General features: G+C 35.1%; 1 protein-coding gene and 1 pseudogene across 1 annotated transcript; both read left to right on the top strand.

Annotated features, from left to right (window-relative positions):
• Positions 1 to 6,969: 6,969 nt before the first annotated feature.
• LOC108982937 (cyclin-dependent kinase inhibitor 7-like) lies at positions 6,970 to 8,566 on the top strand. The gene is made up of 4 exons (XM_018954420.2): positions 6,970 to 7,421; positions 7,548 to 7,597; positions 7,827 to 8,015; positions 8,214 to 8,566. Exons 1-4 carry the CDS (start codon positions 7,068 to 7,070, stop codon positions 8,281 to 8,283), a joined length of 663 nt encoding a protein of 220 aa, XP_018809965.1. The 5' UTR covers positions 6,970 to 7,067; the 3' UTR covers positions 8,284 to 8,566.
• Positions 8,567 to 13,914: 5,348 nt separating this feature from the next.
• Positions 13,915 to 18,582, top strand: LOC108982924 (annotated as a pseudogene).
• The last annotated feature ends 307 nt before the right edge of the window (positions 18,583 to 18,889 follow it).

Raw genomic sequence — 18,889 nt, 5'->3', positions numbered from 1 at the left:
AGGGAAAGACTAGTACTAGAATTTGATGAAGTTAAGACTCGTGTGATGATGATGAGCATTCCGAAGTTAAAAACCTGCATGCATATACCATATATGACTTTGAAAAGAGCTAAACGACGCAAGACGCAAAAGTCTATGATCACTTTTAACAGCAAGAGGGAGGGGTGGGGAGGGGGGGTCCAAGAATTTGTCCGAGGCCTGACTTTGGAAAGAAAAAGTGATTAATGCTTTTAGATAACGAGAGGACCATTCGAGCACTATCAAAGAGAACCCTCATGTCGTCCTTAATTAATTGGATGTGAAAAGCATATCCCATGCAATATCTCCTATATATTTATCATTTCTAAAATTAACTTCAAACTTACTCGATCGGCCTACACGACCTTGAGATTCCACATTTTGCTCTTTTTTTTTTTCACTTTCCTTTTCTTCTTTCCATGATCATGACTTTCTCTCTCTCTCTCTCTTCCATCTGATGATCTTTTTGCTGTTCTTGTAATACGTACACATGATCTTTCCACTGTTTTTTTCCTACCGTTTAGTACCATGCATAAAGACACGGCAAAAACTAATGTTCTTTGGGTCCTTTTGAATTTTAGACATAGTATATAAAAGTATAACGATCATACTCTTGCATTCCCCCCCCTCCCTTTTTCCCATTTTTTAGTCATGGCCTTGGATCCAACACCCATTTAATATATAGTTTTGACCCTAGACTACTTGAGAATCATCAATCAATATTGGAGTTAACGTAATTGAGAAATATTCCTTCAATGATCACGATTCCCTTTAGCATTAATTGTCTATGAATGATAATGACATTTTTAATAATAATACTACCAAAACAGGTAAACGGACATTAACTTCAAACATCCTTCACCACTCATTTAAAAATTTAAGTAAAAATGCAGAAACTAACCCAGCTAGCTGTCAGTCAGTAATCAGCTAGTCAGGTTAGTTTTAGCTCATGTTCTGATGATCTTGTGTTGCGCAATTGGTTAATTAAGCTATCTAGCTAGGAATACCACAATATTGCAAAAGGTTGCATCATTTTTCTCCACTGAATAATTTTCTAAAAGTTATATGTTTTTTTGTTCATTTTAATAGGATATTAATTAACTAAAAACGGTTCGACCCATTAATGAGAGTTTTGAGAAATTAACAAAATGTGTGGTCTGATCTATTATTTAATATATACTAGAGATCAGCTATGAAAGACCAGCTACTGATCAGATGCGAGCCCCTTCTCATGCAGATTCCTCCTTTTGCTCCTCAGCCTATGAGGTATTAGCAGCCTTTTCTAGCTGTACTTGTTCCCCTCCCAAGAGCAGGTTCTCACGCGTTACTCACCCGTCCATTAATTGTCAAATAAATCTTAAAGAAATTTCATCCCACTTTAATTAAATCCCTAGCTAATTGTAGAGATAGACTTTCAACTTTATATTTTAGACCCCATGTGTCCATGATCTCGATCCCTCTCTCATTTCCATATGTAGCATGCATTCAAAACTTTAGGCTAGCTAGCTTGCTGTGCATTTCCCCCCTTAATTTGAACTTCCTTACTTTTCTCTTTAATTTATTCTTTCGAGTATCACCGGTCTTTGTGACTAACGTCGTCCAAACAACAAAAGGGATCGAGGAGGCAGGGAAAAAGCACGTTCTTTGAAGATTGCAAAAATGGAACTTTTAATCGATTCTAACATTTACATTAATGCAAACATCACGAGTCATATAAGTACAATGTATTTTGGTTGACTTGAATTAGATCAGTACAAAAAAAAAAAAAAATCTGATATTCAAAAGCAAGTGCTCTACTCAACCTTTTCAAAGTCATACTAGAGAAAATATTCCAAAACAATGCAAACAATTATATGCAGAAGATCGATCGAGCTAGTGAACATTTGCAGTGTTGCAGAATACCATTAATTAATATATATAGATCGATCGAGCTAGTGAACATTTGCAGTGTTGCAGAATACCATTAATTAATATATATATATATATATATATATTTATATCATTCTGATAATTGGAGAAAATGGTTGATCATCAGATCATTCTCATTAATCATTCAGACACCTTTGACAGCATGCATGCACACATATATAGGTTCAGCTAAAGCAAACCAAAATAACTTTTAGACTAAAGGGTATTGATCAATCTTTAGCCATGCATACATAGGAGAAAGGATCGGGGGGGCTGGGGCTGGGGCTGAGGTCCTCTTTACATGACTGCCGGTCTACCACGTACCCGGGCCGGCCCCCAATTTCCATGCAAACTAAAGCAGTTCTGTACGTTCTAGTTTTCTGTGCCCAAACCTCACCTAAATCCATGCATGCATGTGCCTGTGTGTCCATTACCTTTTTTTATAATCTAAAGTGATCTAAACTTAATTCAAGGAATCTTACTTTATATGTCTCCCATGCATGCAATATCTTTGCTCGACCGAGCTAGGGCACTCTCATTATATATGTTGGCTAGCTATATATATATATATATATATATATATATATATACCTTCTTTTTTCAGCATCGATAAATTCATAGCAAAAGTAGTTATTGAACTTGCTTACAACTCAAAAGAGAGACAATAATTAAGGAGGACCACGTACGTACGATCCAAACCTAAGCTTTAAGTACGAATTAATTAAACTGAATTGAAATCTTTGAATATTGGAAACATAAATCTATCTAATTGTCTTCCACCATCAGTACTACAATATTAATTATCAATCGACTTGATCTTAGCAACCTTTAACTTGAACCAAGACATGATCATGATGATGGTCAGTACTTCCACTAATTAATCACTAGTAAATGATCATGTCATGTATATATATATATATATATGTACTTTTGTTGATGCAAATTATAATTTGTGTTGGCAGATTTTATTTAGTTCTTTGAATTTTAATATATTGTAGTTTGAGTTGGGATTCATAATTAATCTTGGTTTGAAATCGGTTCAGAAAAGTTGATAAGATTTTGAAAAATCAAAAAGTCATGTGAGACATCATGCATTGGCCGCTCGAGCTAGCTATTAATTTAGGTACCTGATTTGAGCTTTACCAATATAAAAGCCAGCTTATACAGTACGATTTTTAAAGGGAGAAAAGCCATAATTCAAGATGTTTTGTAACGTGAGAGAAAGAGAGAATAATAATAAATAATAAAAAAAACACGAGCCTTTTTTCGTCTTGAGTCTATTGGTTCTGGATCTTCTGATCTTGATCTCCTCATACATAGACCATTCTTATAATCAATTAGAATTAATCTCTTAATTGGGGTCTTATTAATGAATTAGAGATATACTTTATAATAAAAATAGTTTTACATGCAATCTGATCAACTATATCAAGTTACATTAGTTAATTGAATGTTTATTTTTGTGAAATGATCATGATCTCTTCGTGACTAAATCATTTCTCGTAACTTTATAATAGATTTTGAGGTGGTGCATCTGAAGTGGTTTTTTTATAAGTTCTTCAAAACTTTTCTACTTCGCCAACAAGATCTACCCGGGGTTTATTCATAATTATCATATATATATATATATATAATATGCATTATAATTTTTAATTTGTACTTTGATTGTGGTTATTTGGTTAAATTTCCCTCTAGAGATTTTTAAATCAGTTATAATTGGCATATATATATATATAGCCTTATATTCACCTGATGATCTTGATCTAGGGCGCCAGAGTATTTAATTTTTGAGTCTAAACTGGAATTTTCAACTTTAGTAATTAATATATAATTCATGACGATCAGATCACTTGGCCGGGGACCATTTAAAGTACCATTCAATATTTTAGTACCACTGCATATGCTTTCTTTTCATAAATATAATTGTACTATATATATATATAGTACTGTGCTTTGAATTATTAATGGGTGATCAAATTACATGAAAGAGCAATTTTGTAGTGATTAATGTATATAACTGATCGATCATAAAAGCTTGGGGAATTTCAAGCCGTAATGATAAGCTTGGAGATAAATTCAACTCAATGGAATATTGCAAAATACAACGTATCGTACATGATATAATTATATATATATATTAAATTTTATTATGTCCAATCACACATTCTTCAGAAACATATATATATATATATTATATATCATCGGCAATATTAATTAGCATGTGCCCTACCATAAACTAGTTGTTATCCATAGGCACCATATAGATTTAATTATATGGATATCAAAAAAATCTGATGCACAACTGGTTTTGACTACCAATTATTATCACTTCTCTAAAGTAAAATACAATTTAAAAAACAAATAATTCATAAATTAATGTAATTTATTATAATATGTCAGATTATAAAATTATTTTTTTAATAAAAATATTTAACTGATCAGTTTGTTAACTTTATTATTATGAACTTAACAACAAGTAGTCTTAAAATTCTTATCCAAAATTTCAAGAATCTTTAATCCAAAGTAATATATATATATATATATATATATATGTGGTCCAAATAAAATTGATGATCAGCCCCATGTGCAATGTGGCCATGCAAGGAACATAAATAAGGCATCGCATATTTTGTACATGATTAATTATTTCCACACATGAGCACTTACGTACAACGTACCTAACGATTGATATGCGGTACTCATGGCGGACCAAGTTAAATGCATGCATGGCCTTTGTGTTCCATTTCTCCATATACACATATGCCAATAATATTTCATTTTCATCATTGTAGTAGTACTGCAAGCTTCCTATTTATGGTTATGCGGATATTGCCACTTGCAGGCAGCTAGCTAGCTAGCCTATGAAACTTTAATTACTGCTGCATAATTATTACCAAGTACAATATTAAAAATTCTACATCTCATATTTTTTATTTTTTATTTTAAAAAAATAAAAGATGATCCAATAATAATAATTAAGATAAAACCGGGTAACCGGGTTTTATTTTTTAAAAAAAATTAATTTTATGCATAAAACTACATTGTACATGCATTTAGTTAAAAATATAATTAGTTCTTTCTAGCTTTAGTAATTATTTTGACATAAAATCTAGTTTTTTATTTCATTGCTTTTATTATTTTCTCAACATTATTTTCTTTCTTAAAGAAATTTAGTATTTTTTTTTTAAATGTGTTTTTGCAAAATTTGGATACCTGCAAGCATAACCCAGTTAATACAAGTCTGAATATAGTACTCACGTACTAGAACCTTCAGTACTTGAGTGGACAATGCTATGTAGTATTTACTCTCTGAGTCTATTATATACAGTCATTTTTATGTATTTATTGTGCATTCCACTGATATCATTGGTCAATACAGTTATTTTATATTTAAAAAAATGATTGGCCAATACTTTTTGTAAACATTGGTAGAGTGTATAAAAAATATGTAAAAATAACTGCACGTAGAGTCTTTGTTACTCTTGGGCTCAAGATTTCTGGGTTTAAGTATGCATGGGTTTTGATGATGTTTACATGGACAAGATTTTTAAAATAAAGTGACCAAACCATTGCCTTTCTATGATCATGTTATAATGTATTGACTTGTTTGAGAAATTATCTTATATTCTCAAAATTACCATCATTTTTACAATGTCATTTTCAAACCAAACAATTAGATACTAACTTTTTGTTAATATTGTCTCATGGTAGTATTTTTAATCCATCTTAATAATCAAATAAAAAAAAAATACAGGTTTGTTTTTCTAAATTGTACAGTTGTACTCTTATTGATTATCTATACACTGTCATCTAATATTACAAATTAAGCATGATATTCTTAGAATTAGAAGGCCAACAACTAGCTAGTTGAAGGAAATTTGTAAATTATAATATGAAAAATATCAATATTTTTACGTATACAATAATTATAATTAAAAGACTTGTTGTAATGTTCTAATAAAAAGCCCAAACCACAAAACCTATATTCTAAAAAAACTAGTCAATGATACAATTGGAACTCCATTGGAACCTTTTAAAAAGTAAAAACTTCTCATTCCCAAGTAATGTGAGATCTCATATACCATCTACCCTTATCCTTATCATATGGGATATCATAATATGCCCTCCTAAAATTCTTGACGTCCTCGTCAGGCTAGTCCGTCGTAGGTGGCACAGCTCAAATCCCACATTTCTGATTGTGATAGATTCTGATACCATTTGTAACGCCCCAATGGAAGGGTCAAACCACATAACCTATACTCTAAAATGACCAGTCAATAATATAATTGGAGCCCTATTAGAACCTTATAAAGAGCAAAAACTTCTCCTTCCTAAGTAATGTGAGATCCCATATACCACATACTTTTATCCTTATCATATGAGATATCACACTAGCTCTTGATCAATCATCATAACTCAAATGAAAAATATTACGGTATATATATCAATTAATTATTAAGTAGTCTCAAAATACATACTTGATGTCATAACATTAAGCAAGGACCACACACCTTCTTTAAAAAAAAAGAGATAAATTTAGGATCTATATAAATAATTATTTTTTTAATAGTAAACTTTATTTTTTTTAAAAAAAAAAAGAAAAAACATATTTTAAAATTATATCTAGTATTACCCTAATAAAATAAGATAGAGGTTGTGTTCAATATATCTGGAAAGATACAGCAATAAAAAATTTTATTTATAAATCCACATATAATATTATTATTGATGTGAAAAATTTATCCCATCAATCATACCGATTTGTAAAATTGTAAGTAGTGTTAACCATCCGTAATTTGGATTAACTAATAATTAGTACCCCATTTTTACCTATCAATTACATAATTATCTCTATAGCCTCGGATGGCGACGTGGAGCCAACCAACTGGTTAGTCTGGTTTAGAGTTCGACCCAAACATCCATGGCCCTCGATCCACATAACGGCGCCGTCAGATTTCCCGTTTAGAGATTCGCGTCACTGTTAGCGGGGAGTGGACCACCACCACTACCAAAACCCAACACCCCCCTCATCATCACCGTCACCATCAAACACAAATACTCTCACCCTCGCTCTCAAACTAACGAACCAGAAACGAAGAAAAACACAGTAATTTAGAGAAATTCCACAGAGGGTGACAGAGATGGCGAGCAAGTGTAGAGGAATCTCAGATATTGCAGTGATGGAGGTGGCACAGGTGGGCGTGAGGACCAGAGCTCGAGCATCTCTGGCCATGGCGGCGGCAGCCGCGAGCTCAGCAACCACCACAAAGAGGAGGAAGCTCCGCGCCGAGGAATTGAAGTGCTCTTCGTCGTCCTCTTCGTCGTCGTTTGAGAAGCTAAGGAGACGGAGACGCCTCGCGATCACCACGGAGGCGACGGAGGAGCGCCGGTGCTCCAGCCCTAGCTCGGATCATGACGCGGCATCGTGTTGCTCGAGTAACGGGTCGAGCTTGCTGCTCCCGGAGGAAGAGAGAATCGAATTCGTAGATCTGCAGGTCTTCAATTAAATCCTGTGATAAATTGGATTCCCTGGAGAATCTTCGCTCCACGCTTTAATCGCTGCATAGCCTCTTTGTTTCGATTTTAGTTTTGTGTTTAAATTTTGAATTTAATGTTTGCAGGATGGGAGTTCTGAAGTTGAAACATCCACGTATAGTTGCTGCAGAGAAAGGTTTTGAAATAAATAGTTTTAAATGTCGAAAATTCTGTATTCCTAGTAATTATTTCCATCACGTCTATGGAATTCGAAATTCAAAAGAAATGTGATCTCAGTGGTCTGCTTCGATTCAATTTTAGTCCGTTTCAAATTGTACACCTCCCGCGTACACTATAAATACGTGTACATATATTTATGTGTATTAAGTCTTTTCTCCTAAATTTCCTATGGAATTTTCTGGCAGGAGAGAGACGACGCCGTCGAGCGAGCTTCGACCAGAGTCGGCCAAACTGGAACCAACGGAGAGGCCAACCGAGGCGGATTCTCGCCCAAGTACAACGGTGGAGAAGAAGATCAAGATGATACCGGAGGCCGACCTAGAAGAATTCTTCGCCGCCGCCGAGAGAGACATGCATAAACACTTCGTGGAAAAGTAAGTTCACAGAGAACTGATTCACTTTCTCTCGTCCGTTTTCCTTTAATTTCACGAGCAATTTCCGTAAAGGAAAAGATAACCATAAGAGCTTCGAAGTTTCGTTTCCTTTTCTGTTTCTCTTAATTAATTTGCGGCAGTTTCTCAGTAACCAAACGCAGGATATTCGACTAAGGTTAGTTGGAAACTTCGTTTCAGGTACAATTTCGATTTCGTGAATGAAGTTCCCTTGGAAGGACGATACGAGTGGGTTCGGTTAAAGCCATGAAGAACAACATTCTGATCAGCTATTGCTAATTTATTTATTTTCCTCTTTTTTTTTTTTTTGGTTTTACTTTTTTCGTTAGGTCGATCTGTCCGTCGTCGATCCGTGCGTTTTCATTATATTTCATGTAAGGCTAAGCTCAGCTCAGCTCAGGTCTCTGTGTTAGTTCGCTTCGTAAATTACTAAATCGTACGGTTCTCTGCAAAAAGAAAATGCCAAATCTTCATGGGAAAGAACAAACATTTGTTTGAATTACGGAGCTTGAATTCAATTCTTATTTGTTTAATTTAAAACCCCCCGGGGCGAAATTTCGTGTCCATTTCTAACTCATATTTTATTGTGGAGAAAAATACGTAATGAAATGATGAGCGGATCAGGCCAAGACGGTGGTGTTTTTACATGCACGCCGTGTCAATTACGGACACGTGTTGGGGATTGGAAAGGTGATCTTATCCTCTCCCTCACAGGCTTCCTCTTGGTCAATAATTAAAATATATATATATATATATTTTTTTTTGAGAATTGTGGGGGGTGATATGCACGGGTGGAGTGGTCCTGGGTTTATATTTAGGGGCCTAGAAAGATAGCTAGGGGGACCTAAAGTGACATGAGGCGGCAGGAGCTAAGGCCCTAGGGGCCTATAGCTCGGGCCAAAACTAGTTTTTGTAGGAGGAACGTTCTTTCACGGAGCAGTAGCCAGCATGATTGCGCCTTTTTTCTCAGAGTCTGTGGCATGTAGTACTGGGATGATGATTATAAAAGCACAGATGCTAATTGATTCCCTGGTTGGTGAGGAAGGTACATCATATATGCGTAGTGGCGCACGAAAGTAATGTGGCTGAGATCAGACTATTCCTGATCTCTGAATCTTATGCTATATAATGATTGCAACGGATCAGGGTAATGATTCTAGCTAGGATCGAGATGGTATATATATAGCCCCAGCCAGCCTTGTTTCACGGTCGAATATGCTTGGATCCGGTGGCCAACCAGCAATTGTGTCAAGGGGTCAATTTATTAACAGAACTTCTACAGACAACCGCGTTGCGTCCCCATCGCGGCATCGATGCCCATGTGGCAAAACGAAAACGGCATCGTTTCGAATAAACAATGATCTCTCCTTCGTTCTTCCCTTTCCCTCTCTGATTTTTTATTTCCTTCGATTTCCCCACCTTTCCTTCTCCGAATCCTCCTTTCCCCTTTGCCAGTGCTGTTTGTAAGTTTGAGACATCTGAAGGTAGGACCTTTGTGGTGTTATCAAAAGAAAAAGAGAAGGAAAATGACAAATCAAAGGCATCATCCGTTGAAGCTGGATTATCTTCCAATGAATGTGTTCGGATTTCTTAAAATAAGATTCGTGATGGATATGGTAAATGCTCTAAAAGCCACAAAAAGATCCCTGCCAATCTCACTCAAGTAATCGATCAACTTCTTGATATAGTGTTAAAATACAGTTTGCCAAAAAACCACGAAGTTGGTGTGAGTAAATTATCTTCTATGGAGGTTCATGAACCTGCTACAAAGGTGAAGGGTAAAGGTGTAAATCAAAGGTCGATGATACAATGAAATTAGAGTCTGAAGCTGAAAGATCTGCAGGGCTTGCTAAGGAGACTTTTGTTCTCAAGTTATTAAGTGACGTTATTCTGATGTACGTACATGGAGTTGAAGTTATACTCAAACGAGATCTGAAACGTGGGGAAATCGAAGGAAAGAAAAATCAGAGAGGAAAAGGGAGAACGAAGGAGGGATTGTTGTTTATTTGAAACGATGCGTTTTGCCACGTGGGGCCGATGCCGCGATGGGGACGCAACGCGGTTGTCTATAGAATTTTTGTTAGAACAATAACAAAAAATAAATAGCAACAATTTGTTTAAACGATTATACATTATCTTGCTCGGTTGCACCGCTTGGATGCATTCTTTCAACTTGGGTCATAGAACCACAAAATTTATTGACACATTTTTTAATGGCTGACCACCGATTGGTCAAAGAATTCACGGAACGTTCTTGACCGTTAGTTTTTTTATAAGTGGAATAGTAATCATAAATTCTAGACCACAGTTGTGTGGAGATTTGGTCAGTCCCCCGAATGGAATCTATACTAACGTTAAGCCAAGCTGAAATGAGGAGAGTATCTTCCTCAATTGTCAATGATACACCCTGCTGAGATTTTTGTTTTGGTGCCCTTTTTTCCCGTTGGGGTTGTGTCGCTCGGACATCAACGAAAGTAGCATCCATAGTAGGGTTGTTACTACCACCCTCACCACTTTCCAATAGTGTGGTGAAGAAGGGATCCTCATCAATTAAAGTTTCCATCCTTCAACAAAATATTGAAGGACAAAATGTTATTAAATTTTGCACATATTAAGCAAAACAGGGTACACATATTGTAGGGCTTCAATAACAAACCACAAGCCAAAGAGAACCAGCAAAACAGGGTGCACATATTGCACAAATTGTAAAATAAACCTGAAAACAAGGATTACAGCATGAGTTCCATAAGTGTACATAGATCAAGTAAAAACAGGGGTAAAACCAGAACTAGTTTGGGGTCTTTTTACCAAGTTTAAATAAGTGTACATAGATTCCATTCGGTTCTATATAACCCAATATTTAATCTTCAGTGGGACAAATCAATGGGATAAAACATGAGTTCAATAGCTTAAATTTACATGTAAAAGCAAGAATCTAAAAGCAAGAATAGAAAATCTAGTCCATGAGATCTAAAATGAAGAAACCCTAATCTAAAACCAGAATCATCGAAACAAGCATCATCAAAATCATCATCATCGAAACCCTAGTCTTTCATGTTTCTACTTTCAAAAGCAACCCAAAAATTAAAGAAAGGAGCAATTCTCATTCAGATCAGACACCTCCCTCTCTTTCTCAGTGCAAAAACAGTTGTTAGTTAGGGTTAATCTAAAACCCTAATCTAAAACCAAGAACAACAAATGAAGAAATAGCACAAATCAAAACCATGAAGGGATAGAAACACATCGAAACCGTGAAGAAATAGAGGGAGAAGTTTCTATGCTTTTCAACCAAGCGATTTCATACCTGAAATGTAGAGAACTAAATAGAAAACTCAACCGTGATGAGCCCAGAGCCGTCGCAAGGAGTGTCGACAATCGTCGTGAGAGAGAGGTGCACGGGTTTGATCTCCGTTGGGTTTTTGAGTCGAGAAAGGAATGGAGAACCAGAGAACTAGAAAATAATCCCGTCTGGAGGGGGGTCGTCGAGAGAGAAAAGAGAGAATTAATTATTAAAATATGATTTGTAGGGTGAATAGTACTTATCTAAATTTGGATAAAACTATTCATATGTAGCTAAATATATAGATATGCATAAGTCAATGTGGAGGGTTTAAGGGTCATATTATACAAATATGACTTTGCATATGGATATACATATACTAATGCTAATGCTCAAACCAGTAGTTAAAAGTCATAAAGGTATCATTATCTACAAAAAAATAAATTATAAATAAATAAATAGAAATGTTTTGAATTTTAAATTTGGGATTCAAATAACGTCTCCAATAGATTTTTTTTAATTTTTTTACTTAGTGATTAAGAATGTATTTTTTAATAATATTATAATTTTTTTAAAATGTTTATAATGATTAAAATAATACATAAAAAAATTAAAAATTAAAAAATTAAAATATAGAGAAAATATACTTACAACCGTGAATTGCGTAACCGCCGCGTAATCGCTTTGAAAAAAATAAATAAAACATGGGACCCATGTGAAAAAAATTAATTTTTTAATAGTGGACCCCACTCTTTTTCAAAGCGATTACGCGGCGGTTATGCACTTCACGGTTGTATGTAGAATTACTCTTGTTCTAATTATTAATGATTTGTCCCACTAATTGTTAAATAAAATTTCAGATTGACAAGGCAAAAATCTTATATCGAGAGACCCAAAAAACCAACCTCACCATGGACCATTGTTGGAATCTTTTGAAACACCAAGCGAAATGGCAGACACATGTGGACAGCATAAGAAGAAGAGACAATGTCTCATGTCCAGGTAGTATTCCAAACTCAGAACAATTAGGAGAAGAGATGGAAAATGTGCCCGTGGAGTGTGAGAGACTTCCGGGCAAAAAAGCTGAAAAAGAAAGAGAGAGAAAAAAAAAAAAGCTAGGAAAATAGAAGATACTGAATTTAGTGATGCCTTAAGGGAAATGACACATGATATGAAGATTCATATGTTGGAGAGAAAATAATCAAATTTGAGGTTAGACAATGAAAGGTCTGAGTTATTGGCTGCTAAGAAGGGAAGGGTTGAAATTGAAATTAAGGCTCAAGAAGAAAGATCTATAATACTGGTTGAAAAGAGGAGGAAAAATGATATGGAAATTATGAAATTGGATATTGGGACCATGAATTCTGTGCAGCAAGAGTATTTCCATAATTTTCAAATGGAAATAATTGAGGAACAAAGGAAAAAGGCTAGAGCTCGTATATAGTTGTATGCTTTGTTTTGTACAGTTTTTGATAATTTTTTTTTGACTATGGTGACATGTTTTGAGTATTATTGTATTGCTGGAACTCTATATGAAATTGTATTTTGGTTGGTGGTGGGTGGGTACGAATCAATTGGGTGAATTTTGTTATTGGTGGGGTTTGATTTTGCTGGAAATTTGTGTTGCTGGAAATTTGTGCTTCTAGTGGATACTGGACTTGTTGCTGTTGCTGATTTGTGGTTGCTGCTGCTAATTCGTGGTTGCTGCTGCTGGACTAGTTTGTGTTATATAATGATCTTGAATCAAATTTCTATTGTAATGAATTTGTATCAAAATCAACTTTGTATCAAGTTGATTTTGATACATAGAACTTGTTGTTGCTGTTTATTAGCACATTAGATTCATTTTTGGTGTATATAAATTTGATGTATTTATTATATATGGAATTGCTAAATTTGGATGCATGAAATTGTATTAATATATGTACTTAGATGCTATGAAATTGTATTTAGGCAAAAAATTAATAATAATAAAATAATAATATTTTATTATTATTTTATCTCAAATATGCATAAGCCAATGTGAGAATTTTGCTTGAATGACAAAGCGGTTATGCAAAAGAGGTAATTTTACATATGCATATGCATAGACCAATACTAATGCTCTTAGTACCGAGCCAATGAGGCTTTATTTTTTCATTTCTTCTCTGCATCTGCAAAGGCCTTCACTACTCTCCACCATCTAAAGCTTATGTCATGATAATGTGATTTGATTGACCTTCTATCAGAAGATGTCACTCCTAGATTTGAAACTTCTTTTTCCTTTTGAAATTCAAAATCACAAATCTCATACCCTCTTGTTTTCCTTTCATTTTTGCCTCTAATCCTCTATCTAGTGCTCTGAATCCCTCCCTACCAAAGTCGCACGCCTCCCAGCTCCCTCCCCTCCCTTCCATCTAAAACCACAAAATCGAAGCTATCTCAAAGCTCCACTTCCACTTCCCTAAAAAATCGAGCTACAGAGCTCCATTTCCAGCGTGGCGTGGCATGGCGTGGCGTGGGTATGAAGTGTTTGTTAATATGTTTGTATGCTTCTCTCTCTAACTCACATTTTCTGTTTATAGACTCCCACATTTCCATAGAAACAGAGAGTCGTAGAAAATGGCAGCATCAGTAGCAAAAGGAGCGTCCCTCAGCCACATATCCAGAGAATCCTCAGACATCAGACGCCTCGCCAACTTCTATAAGGAGGTCTTCATCCTTGAACCTTATTTTTCTTTTCCTTTTTGTCTCGTTGTTTCTTTGTTTTCGAAAATTGTTTCATTTTTACAACTACCGTGTGTAGATTTTTGGGTTTGAGGAGATAGAAAGCCCAAACTTCGTGGAGTTTAAGGTCATATGGTTGAATTTGTCTTCCGTTCAAATCTACCTCATCAAGAGGAACCCTAGCTCGAGGCTTCCAGAAGGCCCTGGAGCGCCACGTCACCCGTCACCGACCCCAATCATCTCCCCAGAGGTCACCATATTTGCTTCTCCGTCTCCAATTTCGGATCTGTTGTGCAAGCTCTCAAGGTACTCACCACCTCCCTTTTTTATATAAACTTTAGTCCATTTTTTTTGAAGATATAAAATAAATGATAAATTTTACAGTCGGATTAAATTTTTAAATTTAAAATAATTTGATATGATATCAAAATTTGAACACCGACTATTTATCTTTGATTAAAATATAAAATAAATAATAAAATGTATATTTTCTAGTCAGATTAAACTTTGATACAGATTTTATACATTTTTCTTCTCTATCTAACCCATCACTCGTGACGATTTTAATTTTTATATATCATAACAAGAATTTATAATTTGTATTTAAATTATTCAGATTTATTTCATCTCAGTATATTCCACCTCAATGATGGCCACCTCCATAGGATCTTTCAACTTTTCATAAAGGATCATAATTAAGTTGTATCTCCATGCAATCTAAACAAATTAACTTAAAATAAAGGCTAAAAATTTCATCATCGATTTGATTTAAATTGTAAGATAAGAATCCGCATTTGTCAATGGTTAAGACGCACTGTAAGAAAAAGTCGTTTATGCGGCAAAAGAGAATTGTGGCGAGCAACAATTGGACGGCAGAAATCCTTTTTAACTATAGCCTTGTTTTTCTTCTAGAGAGCGGGTAAAGCACCCTTAAAAAGGCTATTTGCGGCAATAATTTGTCACCGCAAATAGAATCGCCCTTTACATCATCGATATAGCACGTTATTCTCTTTGACGGCGACGTTTTCGTTATATTTGAGGCGATTGTTAATCGCCACAAAAGATCATGATAAAAACCTACGCGAATTCCCCATTTTTTCTTTTTTCCCCATCTTTCTTTTCCTTCTCCCCCTTTTTTCTTTTTCCCCAGCTCGATACTCCCTCTCTACTCTCTGTGAGTTTGCTGTCGCCCTTCCCAAGCCGTGCCTGCTGCTGTGCCATCGCCACCTCGCCGAAGAGGTGAGTCTCTCAATCCTCCGTCTATTTCTTTCTCTATCTTCTTCTCTGTGTGTCCGCATCTCTCTCTCTCTCTCTCTCTCTCTCTCTCTCTCTCTCTCCCCTTTATCTCTCTCCGTCCATTTCCCCCACTCTCTATTTTGCCCTAATAATCTTTCTCTCTGAACTCGGTTCCATTGTCGTTTGTGGGGGATCTTGACTGGAGAGGGGCTGCTGCTCAATGAATGGGTCTGTGTTTTTCAAAAATTTTCCCTCCCATTTTAGGTATATGTATTGCAAGAATTTCATCTAAGCATAGTGCTATTGCCTTCATCTATCTTTGTTTTGATTTTGTAGATTTGGAGTTCCTGTGTACTGATTGGGTAGGTTCACTTTTTTTTGGATATTTTCCTTGATTGATTGTGAATCTGTTATGAATTGATTGTGAATCTATTACAAATTGTAGTGCTTTATCTACAGTAGGGACTTTTTGATGTTGAAGGATTGGTTTAGATCAGTTTTTAGACACTGATTTAGGATTGATTTGGGGTTTTGGGAGCTTTTTTGAATGTTGTTTTGGGTGATATACATTCGAGAGTTCATGAAAGTGGTTTTATCTGTATTGCTACTGAATTTCAGATTTTAATATAATTTCCTTCTCCATGAATTTTGGGATTGTGCTAGCTCTAGCTGTGTGAAATATTTAATTCACATCTAATCAAATAAATGCACCTGAGGAGGGTAGTTATCTCTGGAAGTTTGGAGGAAGGGAAAAGAACTCAAAAATTAACCTGGTAGCATCATCGAAGGTGATGATCTTTTTTGACAATCATGAGGATATAGTAAAGGCTACATGATGGAAATGATTATTAATGTAGCCAAGATATAAGGCTTTCTAAGAATATCTGAACTAAGAATTTTGTTTTAGTATGGATACCCCTAAACTTGAGCCAAAGTGTACTGTTGCATGCATGCAACCTCAAGAAACTAGATCAAATTGGCAAAGGGACATGTAGGAACTGCATTACATGAACATGTGGGTTACAAAATGCTAATTAACTGAGTCCATATCAGAATTTTACATGTATTATTAATATCTTTGAGTCTTTTGCTCATGCTTCTGTAAGTAAACATAGATTTTCACTTCCTTTTTTTAAAGCTTATTACATTTTCCAAGAAAATAGACCTTTTTTTTTTTTTTTATCATGGATCATACTTGGGAGCTACCTGCTATGTAGTAAACATTTGACTTGTTTCTAAGCATCCCAATGTGCTAAACCTCATGTTTGGATCTTTTTTTTTTGGCTATAACAGAGAGTTTTAGAGTCTCAAAATGCTGCAACCAACCCAGTGGTGGGGGAATTTTACCCAATATATACAACTTCAATACATGTCTCACTATTTAGGAAATTTGAGAGACATGGAAATTTGAGTTTTTTACCTCGACCAGCCTTATTGTGTTTGAATTATATGTTACAACTAGCCCTATTATGGTTGAACCAGCCCTGTTGTGGTTGTGTTTGAACCAACCATGCGTTGTTATTCTCATGGAAATCAATATGTTACAACCAGCCCTGTTGTAACATATTATTGAGCCATTGATACACTTACACACACACACACACACATGTGTGTGTGTGTGTGTGTGTGTGTGTGTATTCGTAGAGATGGATGCATAAATACCTAATTCCAATCAATGACATAGCTTTGCAATGAATCCAGTCCAAGGAGTGTCCAATGCCATTGAAATCGATGTGAAATAAAGGAATTATTACTTCATTCTCCATTTGCTTTGTGGGTTGGTCATGGCTTCCAATCCAAGAGTTTTCAAGGCCTTGGAAGCTATGAGAGGGATAGGAATTTCTGATGAAGAGGCCAGACCAATGCTGAAGCGACTATTGAAACTCTATGATAAAAATTGGGAACTAATTGAAGAAGACAATTATCAGAGACTTGTAGATGCATATTTTGAGCTAAAGGAAAAAAGTAAACATGATGGTGGGATTGAATTATATGAGTCTAGGTATAATTACTTGATCAATGTGAAATGCACATTATAGCTTTGATGTTGTTTCTTTTATTCATCCCTTGCATTTCTTTACACAGAAAGCATGCAGAGCAAAACTTATCATTGCATTTGGTGAATCTATTGGAGACATATTTCTGAGGAGGTTTTGTCAATGATACAGGTGAAATCCATGTGTCATGTTTACATCTTCAACTTTATATGATGTTTACCTTTTAGAGGACATTTATTTTTATTCTTTTGGTTAATTTTTATTGTGCTTGGATTTTGATTGAATTTCCTTGAAATATAAAATTAGTGCATGGCTTGGATTTTGATGAATATGATGTTCTGCATTTATATTTTTTTTGGGTATAATTGTTCTTTGCGGCGAATCCTAATTCGCCGCATATATATTTTTTTAAAGGTTTATCATTATTTGCGGCGAGTACTACTCGCCGCAAATAATGGTTTCTGGAGAACTAAGCTAGCGGCAAAAATGATTCTACCTTGCGTGAACTCGTTTATTTCCGGCGAAATGTTTTCACTGCAAAAGATATCCTATTCGACAAAATCTAAAGGTCACCGTAATTGATCAACCCAGACGATTTATTCTCGGCCAAATTGCTGCGAATGAATATCGGTCGGATGAACTCTTTTGTGGCGGAAAGTATGCCTTTTGCGGCTAATACTACTCACCGCAAAAGAGCAGACTTTTTGTTGTGACGATTGAACTAACATAAGAGAAAATTGTATAAATTGGAAATAGTTTTCATAACTGGGAATGGAAAAGCAAAAAATGTGTACTGGGAGTTCGCTCAAATGGCTAAGTTTATGGCCTCTTATGCTGGCAGTGTGTATCATCTTAGAAGAATAACTTATGGTGTCAACTGGAAGACGTATGTATATAGAAGCATTTGCCCCAAAAAAGAATCTTGGAATTCTATTTGTTTTTTGGGTTTGGAACGGTATGAAATTTAAGCAAATGTTTTCAGTCGGCAAATTTAGTTATATTAATAATTACAAAGGAGTGGCATGTGTGTTTATTCTATGATCATGTTCGGTATTGATGGCTGAATGTAAGTTGGCCTTGCAGGAAATGGAAATCAAAATCTTTGAGAGATCTCTTCCTGATGGGAAGGTACTTAAGCAAGTCTTCTCCTTTGATCCAGATGGTAAGCCTTTGTAGAGCGACGACAAAATAAGTGACTTATGTGGTTAATTTGATGGTTTAGTTGGAGGATCAGTAGTAAAATGGTTAAATTTTTTAAATCATCTATGAATTTGAAAAATATGCAGGTAATGAACTGGAGATTGGAAGTCTGGCTCCAGATCAGAAATAAACACGGAGTTCCAGAGTGGAACTTCTTTTCAGACAATAAGTTGCAGAGAATGTTAAGGTCTACTGATGCTAGAATGTTTGGAAGGGCATTTCTTATGTTAAATTATACTGTGTTGTTGCTAGTTTTGGAAGGGCATTTCTTGCTGGAAAATATGATCAAATTTGGTGGTTTATTTGATTTGGTGGAAAATATGATCAATTTGTTGGTTTATTTTATTTGACTTGATGTAGAAATAAAGTTATAAAAACACAACTTAATATATGTTTCTGATTCTAACGATAATATTTCATGAAATAATATTCATCTA

This window comes from Juglans regia, chromosome 7, assembly GCF_001411555.2.
Source record: "Juglans regia cultivar Chandler chromosome 7, Walnut 2.0, whole genome shotgun sequence".
Lineage (NCBI taxonomy): Eukaryota > Viridiplantae > Streptophyta > Magnoliopsida > Fagales > Juglandaceae > Juglans > Juglans regia.
This window is presented reverse-complemented; position numbering and strand designations above follow the sequence as displayed.

Excerpts from the sequence above, each read along its gene's own strand:
- LOC108982937 (XM_018954420.2), top strand. The coding sequence starts at position 7,068 with ATGGCGAGCAAGTGTAGAGGAATCTCAGATATTGCAGTGATGGAGGTG. Across the intron at positions 7,422-7,547 it reads TCGAATTCGTAGATCTGCAG|GATGGGAGTTCTGAAGTTGA; the intron begins GTCTTCAATTAA and ends TAATGTTTGCAG. Across the intron at positions 8,016-8,213 it reads CATAAACACTTCGTGGAAAA|GTACAATTTCGATTTCGTGA; the intron begins GTAAGTTCACAG and ends ACTTCGTTTCAG.